This window comes from Haliotis rufescens, unplaced genomic scaffold (assembly GCF_023055435.1).
Source record: "Haliotis rufescens isolate VD_foot unplaced genomic scaffold, xgHalRufe1.0.p SCAF_10, whole genome shotgun sequence".
In the NCBI taxonomy this organism is placed as follows: Eukaryota; Metazoa; Mollusca; class Gastropoda; order Lepetellida; family Haliotidae; genus Haliotis; species Haliotis rufescens.
Window position 1 is genome coordinate 16,695,115 of NW_025963780.1, and position 27,101 is coordinate 16,722,215.

General features: G+C 38.3%; 1 protein-coding gene across 3 annotated transcripts in view; it reads left to right on the forward strand.

Annotated features, from left to right (window-relative positions):
• Positions 1-5,959: 5,959 nt before the first annotated feature.
• Positions 5,960-27,101, forward strand: part of LOC124123590 (disintegrin and metalloproteinase domain-containing protein unc-71-like) — a 109,147-nt gene continuing 88,005 nt past the window's right edge. For all 3 annotated transcript variants that reach the window (XM_046486791.2, XM_048387489.1, XM_048387485.1), the window contains exons 1-3: positions 5,960-6,165; positions 25,190-25,341; positions 25,692-25,774. In XM_046486791.2, the coding sequence (XP_046342747.2) occupies positions 6,090-6,165; positions 25,190-25,341; positions 25,692-25,774 (311 nt within the window). In that variant the 5' untranslated portion in view covers positions 5,960-6,089. The remainder of the gene's footprint in view (positions 6,166-25,189; positions 25,342-25,691; positions 25,775-27,101) is intronic.

Below are 27,101 nucleotides of genomic sequence, written 5' to 3' on the forward strand. Positions count from 1 at the left end.
TCCTCCCTACTTCCCCCTCCATCCTCCCTATTTCCCTCTCCACCCTCCCTACTTCCCGCTCCATCCTCCCTATTTCCCATTCCTTCCTCCCTACTTCCCCCTCCATCCTCCCTACTTCCCCCTCCATCCTCCCTACTTCCCACACCATCCTCCCTACTTCTCCCTCCATCCTCTCTACTTCCCCCTCTTTCCTCCCTACTTCCCCCTCCTTCCTCCCTACTTCCCGTTCCTTCCTGATTCTAATGCATGATATTGGAAAGAATAGTGTACGTCATTGTCAGCACCATAGATATCTGTGATCTACTTCCCACTCCATCCTCCCTATTTCCCATTCCTTCCTCCCTACTGCTTCCTCTATCCTCTCTTCTTCCCCTCCATCCTCCCTACTTCTCCCTCCATCCTCCCTTCCTCCGTACATGTAACTGAACCCGGGAGTTGCTCTGATTCTAATGCATGATATTGGAAATAATAGTGTGCGTCATTGTCAGCACCATAGATATCTGTGATCTATTATCTATAATTATATTGTGGCCATGATCATCAACAATTAAGTCTTGCATTTGATATTCAAAATCATTCTTTATAAGGATCGTGGCTCCTGCACTATTTGCGGTGCCACGACAATAATGTTACCTTCACATCCCCACTTACTACCACTGTGAGTACGTCAACGTCACCACACAACAGGCCCATGGTACAATGAATGGTGTCTGCCCTTGAAGCGTTCATAATATATACAATACGGAGTTTCAATGTATATGACTCCCCGAGTATTACCATCCTGCACGGTGGTGTGTTCATGTATGTGTACAGACACAAAAACAAAATTTGAAAATAAAATGTCAGCCCGGATCTAAGGCTTATATTGTGTGTGTTTTTTTTCAAAACAACAACAACAACAACACTATGATAGAATGAATATCAAAGTCAAAGCATGGATGTTGTGGTGACGGATCTATGAAAAGAAGTTTGTTGTTCTCGGCTGGTGACCGCATCAATGTCACCACAACGCATGTACTTTTGTGGGAGCTTCTCTGTCGTCTCTTATGGACCTTTTAAATACAGCTCACTCTGACCTCACTCTGTTGCTTCAACTGTGGAATTACCGAAATTGGTCGGAGCACGTTCACATGTCTCGTGTTGTCGATGTGCTAGCCAAGGGAGGGATAAATTCCAGTTATCATTCTCAACTTCCTGGGGAAAATACAGGCGCTATAACGTTTTTACATCCACCTCACATATCGGGTACCACCGCTCGTTTTGACACTTATGTTTCGGGTGTATGTACCTGCTCGTGTTTCCAGCATCTGGTCATCTACCAACGACTACACTGTAAAGACCTGTAAACATTGTCCTTCCATAGGCTGAGAATATTCTCTCACCGAAAGTAACAGGCTTGTATAACTACAACAATCCCCAATTATAACATACTACTCAGAATTGCTAAAACCTTGAACGATAATTTCATCTCAAGCGAAAGTGTGAGAATGTTTTTTTCACGCCAATCAGCAATATTACAGCTGTATCACGACAGCCTGTAATTCAGGGTCAGACAAACCAGTGATTGACAGCATGAACAATTAACTCTCGAAGCCGTGGAGGAAAAGGACACGATTGTCTCGCATTCTAACCACCGATCCTATTTTCCGGATTAACGACAAGCATCAGACACTGGGGACCTATTTTCTGCACCGTAATCCCCACTGGACAAACGTCAGGCGTGTAAGTGTTATACTAAACAAGAAAACAATGCCCCACGTGGGATTTTCACTTGAGTATCCAAACCATGACAAGCCCTGCAGCCATAATTAAATCGGATTAAACGGTTTTCTTTGTTATCTATAATAAACACCCGAGAGGCACACTTGCTATCGTAGTGTTTTTTTTATATTTAAAAAAATGTGTGGATTTATGTTGATTGGCAGATAATGAGTTTCTAACAGTCATAAATAGGAAACTCTACGTCCAAGTATTGTGATAATTGTAAAGAAAATACAAGACCAGTCATCCGATTAGTGTACATTGGATTGCGTCATGTTGAGACGACAAAGACCATCACTGATACTTCGTTTGCTTTGTTTGAGCGCTTTGAAAAGGTTTAAATGATGTTATCTGATTCATGCTTGTTAAATCATTTCGCTATTTGAATAAGAAATACGTTACATTTAGGTGTTTGTTACATCTTGTGCTTGATGAAGATTTTATTGCACAATACTCATAAAACTTTACGCCTCTAGCCTCAATGTATTATCACCGGCTTAATTTTGGTATTTAATGACCAATGGAAATTTGCAAATAATTTCAACAAAGCAATACTATTCCATATTATTACACATGTATCTATATCCTTTTCATGCTGTGCATAATATATCATACCTTACTGTTTATCCTCAATACGCAACATAAGACAATGTTTACCCATTGGATATGTACTGTGCAGATAAATACATCTCTGACATAATTAACGCTGCTTCTAAATGTATGTAAGTTTTGTCACTGTATGTCTGCTTGTCCCGGGAGAATTGTCTTCAAACTGCGATCCCATACGTTTTCAAATTTAGTGAAACAGGCCAAGCATTACAATCGTGTTGAATCTAGGGTTCGAACCCGTGATCTCCACTTTTAACTTTACAATATTAGTGGTATGGCACGGCTGCTGTGCCACCTCGTGACATATTTAGGGATTTATAAGCCTATGATAGATGAGATTTCAATGTTAGATTGAAGAAAGCCAAACAATTACACACAAAGTGCAATTCTCTGAGAATAGAGACCCGTGAGGATCCGGGCTAGAATAGGTCTTCAGCAACACACGCTTGCCGAAAAAGGTGACTATGCTTGTCGTAAGAGGCGACTAACGGGATCGGGTGGTCAGGCTCGCTGACTTGGTTGATGCATGTCATCGTATCTCAATTGCGTAACTCTGAGAATAGAACTGTCAGTTAGGTGTAACAATCTACAAATTTCATCCTTTTTGTTTCTTTGGTTGGTTTATGGTTTCTTTTTTCCTTCTTGGTTGCTTTTTTGGTTATATGTCTGTTTGTTTGTTTGTTTGACTGCTTGGTTGTTTCTGTGTTTGGTTGGTTGTTTGATTGGTTGTTTGCTTCTGTATTTGTTTCGGTACTTTGGCTGCTTGCTTCTTTCGTTTGAATGCTTAGTTGGTTGTTTGATTGCTTATTTGGTGGTTTGTATTGTTGTTTGTTTGGGGTTTTAGGGGGGTTAACTGATGGTTTCTTTATTTGTTTCGTTGGTTGGTTGCTTATTAGGTTGTTTGTTTCTTAGTTTTGTTGGTTGTTTTGTTGGTTAGTTGCTTCTTTGTTTGTTTTTTTGGTAGTAGATTGGTTGGTTGTTTTAGTGTTTGTCTTTTATAACTGGTTGGTTAATTGTATGTATTTGTTTGGTGGCTTTTAAGTTTGTTTGGATGGGTGGGTATTTGGTTGGTTCGTTGGCTGGTTGTTGGATTGTTTGGTTGGTTCAGTGTTTGTTTTGTCTTTTTTCTTGGGTGCGTGTTTGGTTGGTTGGTTTTGATTTCTTGGATTGTTTATTTGTTTAAGTGTTAGTTGGTTGGTTCTTTGGTAGCTTGTTTGTTTTGTTGGGGTTGTATGTTTGTTCGCATGTTTGGTTTTTCGCTTGTTTGTTGGCTGGTTGTTTCTAGGTTGTTGGAATGGAAATTTGTTTCCATTTTTCTTTGGTTGGTCCTTTTCTTGTTTGGATGGCTAGTTGTTTGGTTAGTACTTGGTGCTGGTTGTTTGGTTGGGGGTTATTGCTTTTGCTGGTTGATTGGTTGGTTGTTTCATCGGCTGGTTGTTTCTGTGTATGTTTGTTTGTTTCTTTTATTGCTGGATGTTAGTATTGTTTGTTTTTGTTTGTTTTTATTGTTTGGTTGGTTGCTTGATTGTTCATTTGTTTTTTTGTTTGGTTTTATCTGTGTTTGTTTGTTTGTTTAATTTAGAAGTTGTTTAGCTGGTTATTTACTTAGTTGTTTAGTTATCGCTTACTTAGTCGCTTGGTTATATTATTTTATTTTATCTTAGTTTAGTTTCTTTGGTTCGTTTAGTTGGGTTTGACGCCGCAGGGAAAGCCAGAAGTGATGTTTGTTTGTTTTTAAATTGCTGAGCTGGTTATTTTTTTATATTTGGTTGTTTGGTTGCTTGGTGTATTTAGTTTGATGTTTGTTTGGTTGGTTGTTTGCTTGGTTCTTTGTAACTTTGGCTGTTTGCTTGTTGCTTGTTGTTTTGAATTGTTTGATAGGCATTATTTGGTTAGCTGTTTGTTAGGTTGTTTATTTGGTGTTTCTGTGTTGTTTTGGTTAGTTTAGTTGTTGTTTTGGCTAGTCGTTTAGTTAGTTTTTAGTTAGTCGCTTCGCTTTTTTTGTTAAGTTAAGTAAGTTAGTTGGGTTTAACGCCGCTAGGAAAGCTCGAAGTGATGACATGTACACGAAACTGAAGTGAATTGAACAAAACTAAAGTTTTAAAAGTTAACATACACACATGTATCGAGAAATATCTGCGGTTTTTAAGTTATATACGGTGGCGTTTTAACATGACATAGTCTGGACCAGACACAGCATTGCGTCGATAGTCTGAGCAACGATACACCGCCAGAACACACTCATTCAACCAGGCCATTACTAAGAACTACTCTTTTCACTCATGCATCAATACTAGTCTCACTCAGAAATTCCCATCCGAATCTCATTCTTACAAGAGAAAGCAGTGGACGTATCAAGGATGCACACTGACACACGTGTTTGTTGTTTACGCCGCATTCCATGCAGTGATTGATATTATGACGACGTCCTACGTCATCGGGGCACGGTGACACAATCAACCAAGTCACGGATTTACGATCAGTCAGGGTGACGGACAAAAATAATATTTGTGAGAAGTAATAGTATGCATTACATTTTAGTTTTACACGCACAGTAGTAATACCTCAGTCAATTTAAATACATAATTTTATATATATACTGAACAAAAATAGGCGTCATGAATGTTTTGAGGGATATTTTTTGTAGTGAAGATTAAGCGCACACTTTCATACAAAATACTGAACAAACAATTATGTTATTTATGATCTGTACCTTTTATGTTCAGAATAGGTGCCAATATTCTTTGTAATATAGGTCTTGTCAATTGTTCCTTAATTTCTTTCAAGCTCAAAGAGGTGAGTTTAGTTTCTGCTTTTTCTTTTGCTTCTAATAAGGTTCCGTCTGTGGGTCTAGACATTGTAATAAGGTCCTTGGTGGGACTGCGATATTGTCTCTGTGTATAGTTAGGGGAAATTGCCAGCTGGTATTTAAATCGTTATATACATCAGGCTCTGTGCTCTGTCAGACAAACAAATTGGGATCTGTACGACTTGAATCCAACTTGCGTGATTTGCACATTAGATCTAGAAGAAACTCCCAATAGTGTCTCAGTTTGACATGGCTGCGAGACATCTATGGTTACTTTTAAGATAAGATGAATAAAGTTGTGATTGCATTTACTGTCATAGCAAGTGTTTCAAAGAGAACACGCGCGACTGAAAATCAAGGTTAGTTGAGATTATAAATAACTTTTCAACCCTATGAACTAAATGAATTGAGATTAATTAAACCTATTTTATTTCACTTAGTTAGCTGGATTGGGAAACTACTCGTGTAAAATGCTCGTGTATTGAAACTCGAATACTAATATGTTTGGGTACAATTGCCTTCAAATTAGATGTAGTTTGCACATTACAGCAGATATGCAATATACAAAATAATCGTCTTTATCATAAATTAGCAGACACACCTGTCACACTTTAAATTTGGACACCTGCAAATATGGAAAGATGGCCTTCTTGAATAAATTCGAGCAAGAATTTAACAAATTAAATTCTTGAATAAATTCGGTAAACAATTTCAGTGATATTTTACTATCGCTTCATATTTTACCACTGATTGCACAAATTACCTCCCTTTAAAATACGAAAGTGAGGTAGGAGGTAACTCTGCTCGAACGTAGCGGTATCAACAAAAGGCTTTGATCACTGTGCGCGAGGGATGGGATTTGATTACTAGCAATATGACGTGAATTTTGTGACAGTTTCTAACTGGGAATATGCATAATTCCATTGGATTACTAACTTTGGTGCTATGTTGGTGCTACGTGCATCAAGGATACGCCGCTACATATGGTAAGTCGAGAAAAACATGGGTACAATGCGTGTCTGTTTTGAAATCCATTCATAAGCAAGTATTTGGGAACTGTAGAATGACTCACGCTAGTGGATTATAGTAGCGTCGTGTTTTACAATAAAGAGTCAAGGTTGTCGTCGATCTTCGCTGTTGTTTATTATAGGCTTAATATTATGTATTAAGTCGTTGTTCTGCCGACAGTGATATCGTCCGCGGCCAATCTGCAATAAATAATGTGTAATCGACATCAGTTCGTCAACACGAAGTGTCGCTACACTGTCGTGCTTTTAACACGCGCATCTTCCAAGCCAATTGACGACAGGTCGAAGCTGCTCTGTCAAGTTAACTTCTGTGCGCTACAGGCGATTGTTTTTGTGTATTCTATTGTTATTTGCAATATGCACGCCAATTCACAGTTAATTTGATTGTTTATTGTGACTGGGAAATAAATTCCTAATATGCAATTTCAAGATGTGATAAAGAAATCTATAGTCAGCTTAGTTACATTGATATGCATTGTTGTACATATCAACATATCAAGTAATGCTTGTAGATTGTAAAGTTACCCATGTGATAATAATATTGTTGCTTATTGTTTCAAATTTTCAACATTAATCATGTTTTTCTTACATTATTTCCAATACATGTTCAATTTTCAATTTTAGGATATATTGTTTCTTGGATTATTTCTTATAGCATTATAAGCTCTTGTAACATACTCAGCATTTTGGAGAACATTCAAGTGCTAAACACATTATATCGCTACCACTCTCGGCACAGCTGCTAGTAATTTTCCGCATTGATAATGTTAATATGTGAAACAGATCAAAGACGTTGAGAGTCCTCAAAATCCTTTGGATCACCCTGACATGTGATATAAAGAGGTACTTATTCAGTCAATTAATATTTGCAATGTTTCCAGGATATAAGGGTATGTGTTAATTGGTAAAAAAAAACCAACCTTTTTTCTTGTCAATTTGCCAAATATAATTCTAACCATGAACTGCTAATGCAGTTTCATGTTGTTTGAATACAATGTTCCTTGTAGTCAGTGTTGGGAAGTAAGAGCGATCCTGGGGTTCCTTAGGTTTTCAGATGTAGGGTCTAGTGACCCCCCTAAATCTTATATGTTTTACATTAGGGTTAAAACAAAGGCCCATTGACTTTCAAGCTTAATTTCATACACTACTGTAGGCATACATGTTTTTTGAACATACACAACCATTGCTGTTGCATTTTTGCATCACTAAGCATGCTAATAAACATTAAGCATGCTAAATTTACATAGTTACTATTAAAATTAATTAGAGGATGTTTTTCATTCATTCTTCCTATTTCATGTTTTCATCAAAAGAACTTATATAATATATGAGAGTGATGAAACTAATGCTTGGACAACTGCCATACACGTATGAATAGTGTTTGCTGAAACAGTTTTTATATTTCTTATATTAAATGTCTGTCTCTACAATGGTAAGAAGTAATTATTATGTAAAACGAAAAAGGACAATAAGCACAAGAAAATTTAGTACAAATAAATTAAAAAAACAATTCTATTCATATGTATCCTTGTAAAATCAGTAACAAAACAGACTAGTATTGTGAAAATGTCCAGGATTTGAAGAACCATGTTACTCTTCACTCACCTATGATCATGTTTCATTTTGCAGTAGATATGGGTACATATCTGCAGTCACCATACAAACAATACTCATCTAAATATATAAACTTCATTCAGATATTCTGGATCAAGCCACAAAAAAAATGTTTAACTTGCAAATGAGTTTCTGCAATTGATGGAAGAACACGTTTTCCTCAATTTGATTGAAGTTGTCTTGGAGGATGAACTAACTGATGATTCAGCTAGCATGTCTTATGATAATCAGCGTACAGACCCTTGTGTATTCCTCTCATCAGGACCTACCACTACCAGTTAAGAAAAACACAAAAACCTAGAATCAATGCAAAGTTTGACTTTTACAGATTCCACGTTGTTAATTATGCAATGCAATAGTTCAGAGTTGTATCATACGTTCAAATGTATTTTCTTCTATGTGTACAGGCTTTTGAGAAGGCCCCTCAACATTTGAAATGAACAACTTGTGTATGTCAACAAGAATGTTGAGGTGTCATGACCAGTGTTTACTATAGACTTAGCAGCGGGGTGAATGATGCAATACAAGCCACTGGCTCGAGATGCAATCACGACGCCCGACACATACAAACAGTTGGTCCATTCCTCCCATTGTTTAGCATTTAGCTGATCAACAACTTCTTGACCAGTTGTTGGTCAGCTTAATTGAAGGTGTTTTCCTTGGTACTTTTCAAGTTTCAAATGTTAAGAGTGTGGATGCTACTTTCAAATTACAGTATCAAATTTCTTTAAATTGAAGATTAGAAATTTGAAGCAGATTTAGATTAAGGTTTAGACAAACTTATGCTGGTGTGATTGATGCATATAGTTTGAATTGGAGTAGTACAAAAAGTAGACATGAGACATGAAAGACTATTAATTAAAAAAATGCTTCTGTTGTTACTTGCTGAAAATAATGATCAGAGGGTCAGAATTTGTATTAATGTTTAAGGAGATTTTTATTTTCATTTTTACAAATCCATAACATTGAAATTGAGCTTTTCTGATGAAATTTTGGACAAGGATCAATTTTTATTTTATTTTGCATTCATAATATTTTGTTTCAATTATGATCGTGCATAATCTAAGGTTATGTGAACACAACTATAAATGTAACTGTGAGGGATTGTTATGCTGTAGGTATTATGTTCAGTTAACAAGAGCATGCGTTGCCTTCATCATGAGTGTATGGGTAGGAGGGTTCAGAGACAACATGGACAGGAAGGTCTTGACAGAAGAGGATGCTGATAATTTCCTCAAATACATTCTAATCTATTTGTCAGTGAAGGGGTTGTCCAAACTGGTATATAACTGGAATATTGCTGACACTAAAGCATACTAAAACCACTTCATACTCACACAGTGGAGGGTTGTTCCCTGTTGTTACAGATATATACTGGGGACACAATTATAGACTAACATGGATCCAGCCTTTGTCTAAAATTCATTGAAATGTGGCACAAATTTCTTATCACTTTTTGCACCCAATAGTGCATTGATTATTCCAACCCTGGCTTCTAGCTGCATGGCTGAGTTATGCTAATGCAGTCCCCCTGTATTACGTCTGTCACATAAACTGCATCCATATTGTACAGATAGCTCTGTATCCATCAGTAGCGCACGTGATACAGATAGGTGGAGCCTCAGTCCCCCTGTATTACATCTGTCACATAAACTGCATCCATATTGTACAGATAGCTCTGTGTCCACCAGCAGGGTGTGTGATACAGTGCAGTGATACAGATAGGTGGAGCCTCAGTCCCCCTGTATTACATCTGTCACATATACTGCATCCATATTGTACAGATAGCTCTGTGTCCACCAGCAGGGTGTGTGATACAATGCAGTGATACAGATAGGTGGAGCCTCAGTCCCCCTGTATTACATCTGTCACATAAACTGCATCCTGATTCCATATTGTACAGATAGCTCTGTGTCCACCAGCAGGGTGTGTGATACAGTGCAGTGATACAGATAGGTGGAGCCTCAGTCCCCCTGTATTACATCTGTCACATAAACTGCATCCTGATTCCATATTGTACAGATAGCTCTGTGTCCACCAGCAGGGTGTGTGATACAGTGCAGTGATACAGATAGGTGGAGCCTCAGTCCCCCTGTATTACATCTGTCACATAAACTGCATCCTGATTCCATATTGTACAGATAGCTCTGTGTCCACCAGCAGGGTGTGTGATACAGTGCAGTGATACAGATAGGTGGAGCCTCAGTCCCCCTGTATTACATCTGTCACATAAACTGCATCCATATTGTACAGATAGCTCTGTGTCCACCAGCAGGGTGTGTGATACAGTGCAGTGATACAGATAGGTGGAGCCCTAGTCCCCCTGTATTACATCTGTCACATAAACTGCATCCTGATTCCATATTGTACAGCTAGCTCTGTGTCCACCAGCAGGGTGTGTGATACAGTGCAGTGATACAGATAGGTGGAGCCTCAGTCCCCCTGTATTACATCTGTCACATAAACTGCATCCTGATTCCATATTGTACAGATAGCTCTGTGTCCACCAGCAGGGTGTGTGATACAGTGCAGTGATACAGATAGGTGGAGCCTCAGTCCCCCTGTATTACATCTGTCACATAAACTGCATCCTGATTCCATATTGTACAGATAGCTCTGTGTCCACCAGCAGGGTGTGTGATACAGTGCAGTGATACAGATAGGTGGAGCCTCAGTCCCCCTGTATTACATCTGTCACATAAACTGCATCCATATTGTACAGATAGCTCTGTGTCCACCAGCAGGGTGTGTGATACAGTGCAGTGATACAGATAGGTGGAGCCCCAGTCCCACTGTATTACATCTGTCACATAAACTGCATCCATATTGTACAGATAGCTCTGTGTCCACCAGCAGGGTGTGTGATACAGTGCAGTGATACAGATCGGGGGAGCCCTAGTCCCCCTGTATTACATCTGCCACATAAACCGCATCCATATTGTAAAGATAGCTCTGTGTCCACCAGCAGGGTGTGTGGTACAGTGCAGTCAATGCAGTTACACAGATAGTTAAATACCATATATACCTACATTAATCATGGCTTCTTTCAGAAACAATGAAACAATTAATGATTTAGGAATCTTTAGATTAGCATGCACGGTCCCAAAGCTGAAAACCTCAACGACCCCAGGATTCCCCTGAATTTTTAACACTGTTACCAATCACTGAATGTATTTTGGATGCCTCCCTTTCAAACTTCATGGATCTGTCCGTGGTAGCATGATAGACACTATCTGCTCATGAACAATTTGGCTTGGACATGATATAAAATATGGCTTCTTCTTTTTTTCATGTTGTATCAAAAGTAAATTTGTGAATTTCATTCACAAAATACTGACCCTGAACTGAGTGTTTTGATGTTATATGACCTAAGTGTATTGTTGTATCCCTACTGGTCAGTACAGGATTTGGGGAGAGGTTAGTGTTGGAATCATGTCAGTTCAAAATAGCATGGCTCCAAGTACACTCTGTCAGGATATAGCCCGACAATAGATGTCAGTCATGCCAACACCAGTGTCTTGGCTTATTCTATTGTGGGGCTATATTTCTACCCTATGTATAGGGCGCCCCCCTTGAAACCCCCCAGATTCAGAATTTCTAGGTATGAAAAACTTGCCTAATACACGGCGATATACGATAAATCTTTTGCAACATTTGGCAACTTCGATGGAATATATGGATGGTCAATAGGAAATAAAGCTTACAAATTATATGAAATACTTTCCTGATACATCGTATGGTAAAAAGTTGTTAATGTTATAACTGGTCAAATCTGTAATGAAGGGTAAAGTAACTAGTCTACATCTAAAACCAAATGTCCTTTTGTGCAGCGATCCAATGTTATTATGATAGAAAGATACAGGTCTATTGATGTGTCATATTGAATTATTTTTAACCACTAGCATTAATTTGAGATTATGAGATCAGTCTACACATTTTAAATAGCTTTTATCAGGTGATGGTGTATTGATTTTGTAATGAAGCAGTCGCTCGGAGTTGAAACATGACGCCATGTTCAGTAACCTACAGTTCCAGAAATGCGTAAGAGGATTATCTGGCAAATCAAGCAAACAACAGACCAAGATTAGGGTATTATGAAGACTGAGATGATGGGTAGAATATTATTCATGAAATGAATGACACTGGTCAGATGCCAGGTCCTGTTATCAGGGTTTACTGGAAGCTGCATTCGGTATATTATTCAAATTAGAGCAGAAAATGGATGATTGCATGTGATATCTTCATGTCAGACATTTGTGGGCTCGTGCATTGAGTGGATTTACATTTGATGTTTTGATGTTCACTGGCTATTATTGTTATTTTGTTTGTATGAGGGAAACATGAATGTAAAGCCTTGTGATTGTATTGGCTCCTGAGCACAAAAAAACATCTCTATGAGGCCTGGTTGACATTACAAATGTGTTTGTTCTGTAGATGTATTCTATACAGGACACTACCATGTACCATGTGTCTTTGACCTGCATGGTTATGAAGAATTCTGAATGCTGAAAATATAAACATGCAGGTAATTTAAATGAAACAGTTTAGAAAACTATCTGATCTTGCTCATAAAGAAAGGAAAGAAATGTCTTAGACATTCTTAGAAAGATCTTTTCTTGGTTTTGAACCTAATGAGAAAGTGTTGATTGAAAAGTAACAACTACAACGTGACATAGTTATTGTTGAATCATGCTCCATACATCTCAGCCAGCAAGTCCAGACAAAGACGTTGGATGGAGGAGTCATCCAAATTGTCTACAAGTTTGATTTTATCGGCAAACTGTTGTCAATAACTGTGTCCTTTCCATTATGATGTCAGGGGAGGGAGGCTATTTGCTGATAAATTGTCTGACAGTGCAGGAATCCATTATGGAAACACAATTATGGGGATTAGCCAAGGACCTGATCCCGGAGGGTTCTCATTTGTTGCAGTGGCTGCTGCACTGAAGCTGGTTGGTCCTTCTGATCAATGGACAGGCGAGATAATCTTCTCAGCTTTGCACGCCACTCTCGTGTTTTGGGCTGTGCAAATTTTGTAAATTGCTGTATATTAGTATTTCGGCTTTGTGTCCATGGGAATTTATGAGATTGATTTAGAGGATGTTCGAGAGTATAGCGCATCATGTCGAGTTTGACCTTGTCTGCATGTACATGTTAGTTGGTTGTGCTGGTGTGTGATGGTTTCTACAGCACACGGTATCAAACATTACTGCCTGTGAACAGTTGTTTTTCAGCCCACACGTTCTGTAAGCATTGTTTTTTGACATAGCATGAGGAAAATGTGATTTATGTTCAATGTTGGACTTTGATGTAAGTGCTTTGCAAAGAGTATACCTTGTATTTTTCCATATCGCTGTTCACATTAATGTCTATTAAATCGGTTAAACTGACATTAAAGTTACATCAAAGAAAGCGGATTTGGCTCAAGGCAGGATACATGATTACATAGATAGATGATAATAATCACACATCATTCTCCAGTGAACCACTTCACTGACAAGTCAACACACAATACATTTGTCACATATATACATCAGTCGACCACACTTAAAAAAATTTCCCTTCAAGCTTTGAAAATATTGACTAAAAGTAGGGATGGTCATAAGTGTGAAGTAATTGATTGTTAAGTTTGCATGTGTGGTGTTGAGCCAGCGTTCGTGAAGACGAGGGAAACATGTTTTGCAAGTTTTTACCATTAGAACTCTCAGTGGCATTTCTTCTGAACTGTGGCACCTTGTGAGTCCAGGAATAGCTGTGTTTGACACTCATTGTCCTCACAGATCTGTTTTGCGTCATATTTTCAATCAGATGAAAAGCTTTTTAGACAAGAAGGAGACAGTTTCTGCTCATTTAACATGTTGTTCAAGAAAAAAACATGTTGCATGCTAAATATCAAATGTATTAAAAACTCTACATTTGACGTTTTGACACATTTTATAGACTTGATACATTTTAACATGATGAAGAGGATCTTCCCAGAGCCATTCCCTGTTTCCTACAAGGCCGAGTCTCGGAGTACACTCTCTGCACTTCAGTCTGTGTATTGTCACAAGAATAGTTCACTTCCTGACACTCGACTGGTCATCCAACAGCAATATGGACTCTGAGGTGTTACTTCTATTTCTGAATATTTATTACAGTTCAATTTGAGATGTTTTGAAAGGTTTAGGAAAATATAAGATAGAATGTGAGTAGTGACATTAAGAAGGAAGGTGAGATCTATAATTGTACTTGACTGTTAGACCATGATGACATTTTATAGTTTCGAATTATTCAAGGTCAGTGAAAGGTTGGGGTGAACCTGTGATAATCTTGATCATACTCATAATTGTGATGATTATAGCAGATGTTTTGTATGTGCTTGCTTCAGAATTCAGCAACTATTTTTATGGAAAGGAAGAGCTTTGGGGGCAAGATAAATTTATTATCAGCTGAATTATGTTTCTTCTTCAAACTGATTGCATTGAAATGTCGCCTTATTGATTCAGCCCAGTGATCAATAATTGACTAACCTGATTACATCAGAAACTAATGTGCATCCAACTTATCAAAATATGATCAAATGTTCAAGCAGTTTAGGACATTTTACTCAGTGTCATAATATTTATCAATGATTAGGAACAAGTAGCTGAAGGCTGAGATTCAGATCTGAATTGTCTTCCTTCTTGAAGACCCACTGACCAGCTGACCAGTAGCTATTAGGTCCATGTTCCGCCTAATTAGCTTCACAGTGGCCACGCCAGTGTTACAACAGCCTTTGTTGGACTCTCCTAAGAACTAGCAATGAGCATTTTGAAGCTCCACCTTGTGACCTAATGGCTGTCAGTAATGGATCAGTGGTCGCAACCTGTCAGGCTTGTTGTCAGCACTTTGAATTGATTTATCTGACAAATCGGGTGGAAGCTTGACATCTATTATTTGGGTGATTTTCGGAGATTATAAGATTAGAGATGTATACAATGGTATATTTTGTGAATGTTTTTTTGTTGTAGCATAGTAAATATTTGCATGTCTTCTGTATATATTAAAGTGTGAAATTGTTTTCTAACTGTGACCCTCATTAAAGTCATTGTGTTAAAATGGTTGAACCAGAGTTCTACAAATATCGATATAGGGTCTCTGTAGTCAAGTAGCCAAAAGTGACCACTCAAACACACACCCTACCTAAAAGAAAAGAATATCAAATACTACTAGACCCTGGGGTTATCCATAGAATCATAATAATTTATGCGGAAGATATTTTTAGGCGATTGTCTTGTCCTTCTGTTTTTCTTTATTCTTACTTCTCCTCTCAAGTCATATGCTACATGGGAAAATACACACATTTTATATACTTATTAATTTATGTATTTCACAGATGCCCTAAAAAAAGAGTATTGAGTTTAATATGTCTTGTTGTTTCCCTGTGATGTACATCTCTGCAATATCAAGTTATTGTGGTTCTATCTTGTTTGTGGTAGACCACCTCCTGGACAGTAGTGTACAACTTCAGATGAGTTGACACATTTATCCACCAAGTTGACACAACTGTGAATTACATGTTCTTTTTTTAAGTTTTACTGGGGGGCTAGCAATAAAATTAGCCGTAATTTACTGCAGTGCAGTGGTCTTATAATTGTGTAAGTAAAGGATTCAATCAACATGGTGCATGAAGGGAGAAATGAGTCCATCATACTGACCCTGAAACAAAGAAATCTAGTATAGCCCACACAAGTCCAAATTAGTTTATACCGTTTTGTACATGTCTACATTTTTCACTTTCAGGAAAGAAGAGATACTCTGGGCTTATAAGTGTGTAAGATATTTTGTTTCGGGGACCAGTGTTAGTCCAGGGAGAAATGTTAGCCTGATTGAAAGTGGAAACTTGTTTGTGTAAGAAAGGGTATCTTTGACTGAATTTCCAAACATGACTTTGGCAGTTTTGACAGAATTTATGAGCTGTACCCCGAGGTGTGTTTATTATAGGTGAAGCTGAATAACTCATAAATAGTCCATATGCATTGTGATTAGGAAGTCTTGTGGCAGTTATGACTCCTGTGACATGATAGAAGGATTACTCATATTTATGAACATGACAAGCAATAAACATCACCACACACACCACAATTGTCAAGAGTTTAAACGTTTTTCACCCAAATAAATCCCCTTTGCTTACACATCATCTACATTCAGGACAGTCACTTGCAGGTGTACTGATAAAGACTCGCTAATCTAGGGCAATCATGCTTTTTCTACACCCAGTGTGTTGCTAGACATTTTTGTTGAGGTGGTGTTAAAAAGCGACATGATTTATTGTGTGAACACTGTGTACATTTCTTGTAGAAGTGTAACAGTCAGGCGGAAGTGGGATTGCAATTATTGCATATTTGATGTGTTTTAGAGAAAGATCAGGATGGGATGGTGGCATTTTGTCATACTCTGTCAACAATATGTGCTCCGGTTGCACAGCAACTGCACAGGGAAGAGTTCATTGTGCATGCATGCAACATGCAGAGACACTGTTTTGTTGGGGATTTATTAGGTGACAGGTACATGTAGTTTTTAAAAAACATGCAGGTTCAAAGTTAGGTGAGAAATTGAGTCTCGTGTTGAACATGGTAATTACTCTGTAGGAGGCTTATTGATAGCGTCAAGTAAAGCTATCCACTTGTATAATCTGTACAAAGTCTGAAGTCGAGAGGTGATAGAGTAAGGTGTCAGTAGACCAGCATCAGAAGACAGGCAACTGTCCTATTCTAGGTAATGACTATAGGGTGTATGAAAAAGATGGTTTCAGAAAGTTGGTCACAGTTACATGATAACATGTTGATGGTTGGGTTTTTAGCCGAAACACAAGAATTGCTGACTGGTTTGCCTGTGTAGAGCTGCATCCCTCACATGTGTCACAATATAATCATCATGTGTCTGAATCCCAGATTTTCCCTTATTATGATTCTTGGTTTGTTAGCACCATACCCATTGGCAGGGGTTCCACTGAAGTGGTAATTGTCTAAAATCTGCATCACTTTGGTTGGCAGCTTTTCCTTCCACACTCCACCCTTTATGTGAGTGAGTGAGTATGGTCTTATGCCACTTTTAGCAATATTCCAGCAATATCACGGCAGGGGACACCAGAAATCGACTTCACAGATTTACTGCATGTACCTTTTCTAACATGTTGCCTTGGAGCATGTAACTGAAATACAGATCAAATGTCCTAGTCACATGCACTCCTATGCCACTAGCCTAAGCTATAAAAGAAGCAATGATCTTTGTGGTTGTTTCTTTCAAACAGTCCACACAATGATTTATGGGTGGAAATCACCCACCAGTGAACACAGACAATGGGAGCCTCATTTAGGGGTTAGACATAACACTGTTAGATTGCATGTAAATATGCCATCATGTACATTCTAAACTCTACAGAACATATGGCTCAAGTCAGGACCGTAAGGAACTTAGAAGTCGGCTCCGACAAGTTTACCCAGAGAATGACAACTGCAGTCCCCAGTCATTCATTCAAGATCCATTTAAACAAAACTTTAAGTCCCAACTTTGTGACCATGTATTCTCTCCTCAGACATGGGGAGGGAGCCATTGTTCAAAACAGCAATGTTTTCTCTTGTTTCTGGGCAGACATTTTAGCTCCTGGTGTCATCTAATCCAGTCCTGCTCAAACCCTTTTCATCTGAGCACTACATCTGGTGAAAGTCTATGTTGAAGTATGTGAGTTACAATCATGATGGCACTAGTATAAGTCTGTCTTACAGACCCTGATACAAATAAATAAAATAAAGTCTATAATGTTTAGCAAGTCTAGATTACTGCAGTATCAGGAATGAAGAGAGGCTCTGGGCTCCTTTTTATAATATTTTTATTAAAATAATTTAACAACTTTGTTTTCTGTACAATATATTCACTTCAGAGACTAGATGGTCGTCCACACTAGTATCATAGTGGTCACCTCAGCATATGTATTCTAAGCGTACACTATGATATTATTGTTAAACAATTTGCAAGTTATATCTGTTCTGTTCATGAGCTAAGACCCTGCAGTAATGGCAGTGTTGTAAACATCACTCTATTGTTTGCTAAATGCCACTGGCAAATCCAAATAGATCTTTAGCAACCCATGCTTGCCGTAAAAGGCGACTATGCTTGTCGTAAGAGGCGACTAATGAGATCGGGTGGTCAGGCTCACTGATTTGGTTGATGCATGTCATCGTATTCCAGTTGTGTGGATTGATGCTCATTATGTCAATCACTGGATTGTCTGGTCCAGACTCGATTATTTAAAGACCACCATGATATAGCTGGAATATTGCTGCGTGCAGCATTAAACAAGAAACAAACTGGCAAATTCCCTCTAACCAGGAACTCACCAATTTCAATTTAATTGTTTGTACTTGATCCGTTAAGTGTCACATACCTTCACTGAATGTTTGTCATGTAAGTGTAACTATATCTATTCTGTAAAGAGCTGTCTTCTGCATCACAACCATCAGTCTATAAACTGTATCCCTATTCTGTGAAATGGTGACTAACCAAAGACCCTAAAATAAATGGAAGCTGTGACAGAAGTGCTTGAGAGAGAGCAGTTAGGACTGCGACCTCTGAGCTGCATATATGCAAGGATCCATTAAACCTCTGCGTCCATGTATATAAATAGATATGTCTAAATATGTCTACATTACCCACGTTAACACTAAGATTGCTTTGTGGAACAGTGCCCTGATCACAATTGGTTGGATGAAACTTTTCTGTGAGACACCTGTGCAGCGTTAGAAACTAACATTTTTAGACCATTAGTCCTTATTTCTAATAATACCATAAACATGATAAAGCAAAGTTCTTAAAAATTGGAAATTTCTAATATTCCTTATAATACCTTAACTATTGGGTTGTTTGGCAAGGACAATAGGACGAGTGCGAATTTCTGTCACTGTTGTGTAAGTGTGTTGTTGGTTGTTTAGGTTGCTTGTTGACATGAAGTCACATATGCTGCTCGCAGCAAGGAGGGTCAGCTAGATTGGCAGGTTCAAGTGATGTCATGTGGTTGCCATGTGTCCCCTCCTTACAGTCTGCCCTAGCGATGTGTACATGAACAGAAATCTGACATAACTGACTTCTATGTTGCTGAAACTATAACATTCTCTCTGAGGAAAGACCATCAGTTAAGGAAGGAACATACAGCTGTTATATATCAAGATGGTTTAAGATGTAGCCAGGGATTTGCTGCTAATTATTGCTGGTTTAAAATAACTTTATGCTGTAAGAAAAATATGCAGTTGTGCATTAGGGAGGACAATTTCTACAGGGTGAACACATTACTCAGCACCAGTATCTGGGCTCCTCTTTATTACATTTTATTTAGATAATTTAACAACATTTTCTTCTGAAAAATATTTTCATTTTAGAGAAAGGTGTTGGTCTATAGATAACATTGCATGGTCATATCAGTTGATCATATCTGTGTCTAACTTCAGCTGAATCAGGGGCGGTCGGGGAGCCTAGTGATTAAAGCGTTCACTCGGCATGCCGAAGACGATTTTTCCTTCTGAGACTGCCAGATAATGTATTTGTGTCATGCCAGTGTGTGACATGTCGTGTGAACCTTGATAGAACTGCAATATCAAATACAGACATCAAACAATGTTCAGAGCTATGAGTTCTATTACTCTGCTCACTCATGTGGAAGCTTGTACTGAGATGGAAGTTATTGTTGCACCAGATACCTGACTGGGTTGTTCCCGGACCTGTGTCCCAGGCCCTGTTTATTAGGGCAATTCATGCATGCGTGTGTTTGTAATACCCTGCATTGTCACTTCTTCCCAAGTATACATTTATGGGACAACATGTCACTGGATGTGTGTTTAGGTATATTTAGATTGAATTAGGTCAGCATGGTCAGAGGTTTGATAGTCGGATGATGGTTTTCCTGTTTCGGTGAATGAATTATTGGTTTATTAACGTGACCCTTTGTGGAGCTAAACGGCAGCAGTGCTTAGTCACCATGGAAACATAAATATATATATATTTTTTCCATTTGAATTTTGTTATTCTCAGCAGCAGTAGCTGTATATTTGACAAAAACTGCAACTCTAGAAGTGATGTGATCTATCTACTACCAGGACCTTGGTGCTTGGCTATACTTGAATGGTCCCTTGTAACCAAACATTAGGGCTGGCTAAAAAGATGGATAACTGGAGTTATCGTCAATGGGAAGAAATATTAATGATTATCGATATGAAAATTGTGTCATCGATAATATCTTATATTAACATTTGTGATGAAATAAAGTTCAACTTTACCCAAATAGACTTGTTATTGTCAATCATGTCAATTGCCAAAGATGGAAAGAAATTGTTTTTGTTATATCTCAAATTCCACAAAAATAAATATGTCACCGCTCACCAGTGGCGTGAAATATGCTGATTTCTAACGGGACCCTCTTGCATACTTGCTCAGATTTTTTTACTGACCAAATTCAGAGTTCACAAATGTATCCTATCATGCTAGTGTATTGTACAGAGGCCAGGACGAGTCTTCTATAATTTATAACCAAACAATGGTAAAACATGGTACTTTTTGTTACCCTGCCTGGCATTCAGCATTAAGACACTTATCATCTCGGAGTCATACTCTATCGGAGTACGGTATCCATGTTTAACTACAATATGCAAGAACAGATTCAAGCACGTACACACACACACATTTCATTTTTAAGTGCAATAATCTTGAACATGACTTTAAGCCCCATATTACCTCCTACAGTTTTTGAAACTTGTTCCTTTGCAGACTCAAGCATTGTACCATTGCTAAGCTAGGGTGCATTTGTGTGTTAAGCTCTGGTTGGGGTGCATTTCAATTAACATTTTTATGATCATGATGATCTAAGTTGATTTCACTATCAACAATAAGTTGTTTACCTGGCGCAAAACTATTTTTTTACAGACCACAGTGATGTAGTGGGGATATTGCTGACTGGTGCATTTAACAACAACCAAAATAATGTCTGGAAATCTGACAGAAGTTCTCGTCAAACAATGAGAGAAATCACTCCTGTTCCTGCTCCTTCTGTTTCTATCTATTCTCCTTTATTCTTCTGAAGTTACATATCAATAACACCATTATTCATGCCTAATTATTTGGTGAAGTACCTTTAAGCATATTACTTGAAGGTCAATGTTGAAAGCACCTAACAGGTAAATCCCTTTGATGTTTTATCTGTGGTTATTTGATCATGATTGCTTGCTCGCCTGTAAAATTTGGATCATTTGACATGAATACATGTATAGAATAGTCAAGTGTCTTGAGGGATAGGACTAAAAGGCTCAACAAGCACACTGGCTTTACTCATTGTAAGGTCTTGGTTGTCTGGTGACAGCATAGGTACTCATATGATTAGTCCCTTGATCACAGTAATAGGGCTTACAATCACTGTGTTCTGCTACTTACAGGCCTAGCATGTGAGAAAGTTATGATTGGTGTGAATAAGATTTATTTGGTTGTTTAGGCTTTGAACATAAGGCAGTTTGTATCATGTTGTATCTAAGTCAAATTTGACGTGTTTGCCATGTCAGGAGTTCCGGGTTTCATTTTACAGCCTGATCCTGCTTGTGCACTTCATGTCATGTTAAGGTGGTCGTGACATGATAACAATAAAATGATTCATGCTTAGAATAAATCTTTGGCAGCTTTTCAAGATTCTGAGAAGAAAGATTTTGAAACGTTGGAAACATTGCTGAGCCAATGCATATCCTGTTCACGGTTTTACTAAGGCTCCGCTTCGACACCAAAATAGAGTGAATGATTGACTTTTTAAAGCTGAATCAACAATTTGTAAACTCTTGCTGTTAGACTTGTCATAACTGAAACTATAAAATACAATGGAATTATTTTATCTTCTATGGTGTAGTTTAATTTGTATTTTTATTCACTTGGACAAAACTTGCTCCATTGCAAACAAAGGATTCAGTCAATAAACCGTTTGCCTTCAGTCTGAGCAGTAATTTATGTTTGACACATTCTCAAACAAACATGGAAAATCAAACATTGTCAAACATTTGCCTGCCTCTCCTCTTATGACAGTTTCATGATAAATTTAAAATAAGAACCCTTTGTCAAACAAAAATCTGGACATTTGTCATGGCTGAACATGAGGCTGTGCCAAGGGCATCACATTTTCAAGGTCATGACAAACATGCACTTCACAAATCACAATCTCCAATAAAGATGGCAACTAAAATCTCTAAGCCGTGATGATTAAACTTCAATGCAGCCCATAGTATTCATGCTGAGCTACAGACATAGCTCATCAAAGTATTGATGTCCCATCAGTTTATATTCCAAATTGTGGAAGTGAATTAACTGGTGTTGCAGAGGGGGGGGGGGGGGGGGGGGGGGGGCAATATTCAGTATAGCTAGACTACATGAGTCAGCATAATCAGGATAATTCCACAGATAGCTGTGAGATAACCAGTGATAATTGCTGACAGATGAGGAGGTGTTGGGGTCAATTCGTTGTGCTTCTTGGCATCTTCATGAGGGTTGTGAGGTGGAATCCCCAGCCTGGAAGTGTGTAAGGTTGTTGAAGGCTCTGACTGTGTTGCATGTGGAAGAATGTCATCCCTAAGAATACTGTTCCTTTTAATCTTGATGCATGATTAAAATAGCTGACAGATATCAGTTACTGTTGTCTCGGAGAGCCTGATCTGCTCTGTCCTCTGGAGAAGCCTTGGCATCATTACAGATGCCTGGAACCAATCACCTGAAGGGAGAATTGTAGAGCTTTACCCCAATGTCTTAGGCTCAGTGTAGGCATTCAAAACATCAACCAGAAACTCTTTTGTGAAGAGCTTAAATTCTGTGCTATTTCTTTTACAATTTTGACAAATGTTTGAGACAGGTAACACAAAGAATTTAACCGTAAATTCAGTAAGTTTAAGGTATCAGATCATGCTGATCACAGTTACCATAGTAACTGTCTGCAAATGAAGGAGATAGGTTAACAATTACAAGGCTCTGTTGTATTTATAGGAAGTATAAATAGCAACAGATTGAGGATTTGCTTAGAAACAAGACAGGAATGAGAAATAAGGTTCCTAATCATTTTAGTTCAACTACAGAATTCATTGTACAAGGTGTCCTGTGTTAAATTAGTTCATGTTTGCCTCATCCCAGAGGTAATTAGTGAACACATGGTATTGAACAATCAGTTATCTTCAGTTGTTTCACAGCATCGTGGGCAACCAGGGCTATGATGATCTCGCTGCTCCGTGCGGCTGCAAGACTACAAGACTGATGACTTTGTAGCTGGGTGTATGGTCGGTGCTTGCAGCAGCGTTGTCAATCACAGCTGTCTATCGCTTGTCACTCTCCTGGGCGGAATTGATCCCTACAATTAGCGATCTGTGTCTTCACATCCGTTATCTTGTTGATAGAAGAGGGCTAAACCTGGTGCTAGGCTGGCGAACAGCACAGTAACAAGTGGCACAGAGGACCAGCATGTTGTACACTGGCTTGGAAAGGAGCTATTGTTGTAGTTGTCTTGTTGAGTAGAACAGGATCCAGAGCTGTACAACTGCTGCTGTTGTGACCAGCAGAGTCCTCTGTTGATGGGGGTTCCGTCATTAGAAGTCGTGATGAAGCATAAGGAGAGCAACAGCAGCTGTCCAGTGGGTGACTTGAGCCACTATCTAGTCCAGGGCCCGCCTGCACAAAGCCATCTTAGTGTTAGAACTGTTGGAAATCTGTGTATAAGTACAGGAGTTACAACTGTCATAGTGCTAAGATCACTTTGTGCAGGTGGACCCAGTGCCTTAGAAGCTTTCAGACACTAACATTTTATCTTCTTCTGAAATGAAACATGTTAAGATTAAGTGTTTGAAAATGTCCTTTCATATATGAAATAAACGATTCCTCAGAATTGCTTCATTTTCAAAAATTGAAGAGCTTAAGACTTGTCCAACTATTCTGAACAAACAAGGAAGGGATCATGAATATTTTTTTGTAGTGAAGACTAACACATAATTTCATAAGACTATCCCCCAAAAACATTCATGATCCTAACCTCTTCTGTTCAGTATATTATAGGCTTTCATGACTTTGTGTAGGAAATTTCATTATGTTTTCCATTTAATTTTATTAGTGACTGGGGCTGTTGTCCAACATTAAGCTGACATGCTGTGATGTGACAGAAATACTGTTCATAGTAGTGTTGAGCCCATCTCCCTCTAAGCATGCACAGCCTTAGACGTGAAAATAAGTGTTTATCATCAGATGATGAGAAGCTTGTTTTCAAATAAACAGGCAACATGGACAGAGACACATTTCAAACCATTTTTTAACCCATGCAAACCAATGATTTGTGATTATTGTATAGAGTGTGTTGCAAAGAAAGTATTCTATTTTCAAATACCATTAGTATATTAGTTAGCTGTTAAAATCCAATCTTACCCCACACAGGAATTATGTAACAAAACTGTCATTATGTCTGGGTGTTTGCATCTGTTTTATGTGGCAGTTGCCTGGGATCAAACAGTCATGTGTTTCCAGTTAACAATGATAGAGATTCATTTCCACAACGCTGTACATGATGAGGAAAGTGCCAGCCAGGCAGTTTTATTAGATATCAATATATGACCTTGCAGTATATCTTGTACATGTTGCACGGTAATAAAAGACATAAATATGTATGCAGATGAGATATTATCATGAAATGTGCTCAAGCATCGGTCATCAAATAGTGTGTGACCTTTTGCCTTCGTAATCATGGCATTGGTGAACCCGTGAAGATCCGGGGTAGAATAGGTCTTCAGCAACCCATGCTTGCCGTAAAAGGTGACTGCTTGTCGTAAGATGCGATTAATGGGATATGGTGGTCGGGCTCGCTGACTTGTTTGATGTATCTCAATTGCATGGATCGATGCTCATAATGTCAATCTCTGGATTGTCTGGTCCAGACTCGATTATATACAGACGTCTGTCATATAGCTGGAATATTGCTGAGTGCAGCGTTAAACAACAAACAAACAAACATTGGTGATGTTGCCTCTTGGTTATACTGATTAGGTCATCAGCACCCTGTGTTTGTTTCGTGAGCTGACTAGAAGTATTGGGTGGTCATAATGTCTGACTGGACTGATTGTGTGGAATTATAGCCCAATGGCATCGATCTTAAGTATTTAATAATACTGGTCCTGACTTACTTTTCATACCATTAAGACTTTTCTCTTATCATGGCCTACAACTTTCTGTGCTGTGATGTTATGAGAATAATCAGTTGTTTGTATTCACAATCATTTATGGAGTCATTCACCCTGAGTGGGGACTTATAAGTTTGATTAAACTGTGTACCCCTACTTTGAGTGTTGTTTGTTTTTTTCAGCGCGGGATATCCCAGGATTGCTCAGCGAGTATGAATTCAATCGCATCATGGTGAACAGTGTCCCCAAACCGTACTTGTACGTCTACCCGAAACAGTTGCGTGACAAACGAGTGGTGGGAATATCAACGAAGGAGCACAAAGTGCGGCACCATGTAAGTAGTTACATATGATGTACGCGCACAGACAGACAGACACATACATACATACACACAGACAGACAGACACAGAGACACACCACAAAGACACACACACACACAGACACAGACAGATAGATACATAACGACACACACAGAGACAGACACAGACACACACACACATGCACGTACACACAGACACACACAGACACACACCACAGAGAGAGTTCATTGTGGCTTTTCTCAGCTCAATAATGAAGTCGTGATCTGGCTCTGATATGGCTGTTACATAGGCGTGATATTTCAGTGAAATAGCCATGATATAGATGTATTTTATGACAGATAGTAAAGCAGTTTTTCTATTTCAGGGAACTCATGAGCACTTCAAACACGTCACCCTTTTGCTTACCTTGGATAATAAAAGATACAAGATCAAGTTGGAGAGAAACGAGTAAGTACAACATGACAGTGTTTCCTTAGCTGAGCAGAAAGAATACTCAGAGGCAAAAGTATCTACTCATGTTCAAAATTCATCATCCTGGAAATTTTAAGCCTGTAACCGCTTTTTGGAAGAATTAATGTGTATTTGATCATGCTGAAAATGGACCCCATTGGTTTACTGAACATGCTTAAGAACTTATCATCTTTTATTTGATTTACATTGAATCAAGTTCAAATTCTGCCTTGCAATTTATGATAAACGTTATGGTAAAATGGTAAAAGTTATTGTAAAATGTCTAAATTTTCAATAAGACATACCAAAATTTTTTAGAGACAATATTTAGGCTTCTTTTTCAGCCCAGTGCCAACAGAAAGGCAACACTATCCTGGTCTGCCTGTCTGTCCAGTACTGTTATATCAACTGTCAGTTAAAGATAATTGCTTTTTCTTGTGAGCATCCTGGTTGTATCTTAAAGAAAGTGCAGTCATGTATATCATATCTGTTTTATTACTTCATGATAATTTGTCAAAGCTTATCACTGTTAGATCAAACATCCGATTCCATTTGCAACTTCTGATCTCTGATATGAAGATCTCATCAAATGTTGTGATGGACACCTGACTGGTGAAATCAACACATGCCTATTGCAACATGATGTTGCATATTGCAACAGTGTGCCGTTGGCGTTCATTGATGAATCAGCAGAATCAATAACCGTGTCCTGGATCAACTGTGTCAGTCCGCCAGGAACACAACTCAGGATAGGATGAGCACACATCACACTGACGTGTTGTTTCCAGCAATCCACGCTAATTTATTTTGTAAATGCTGTCACGTCTTTGGATAATGAAAACATGGATTTAAGAATCTTTAAACATGTTATGGTATACCTGTTTTGAACTAATTAGTATTGAAATGAATTTGAAAAATCAAGAGATTGTTTACATTTCATCACTTCTAACCATGACATTTAAGGTAGACTTAAAGGCTTTTTCAGCATTATCAGTTAAATATTTGGTCAACACCAGTGACATTAAACTGGTTTCAGTGAGAAGTGAATTTGAATGGTATGAACGAGGGTAATAATGAAGTATTAAGTGTTGTTACAGTTTGGGCTATATTAGCAGATACATTAAAAGTGACTCCAAAGGAATATAAGGCCACAATGAATTAATTTTTAGATTTTCCAGATATTAAGAAAATATGAAGCTGGAGACATTTTGTTTTATATTTACTGATGGAACCGAATAAGAGAACAATGTATAAAATATAGGGAAATAAGCTTTACTGTCAGTACATTTGAAATAGCACTGATACAAATTCAACACGTCAGAAT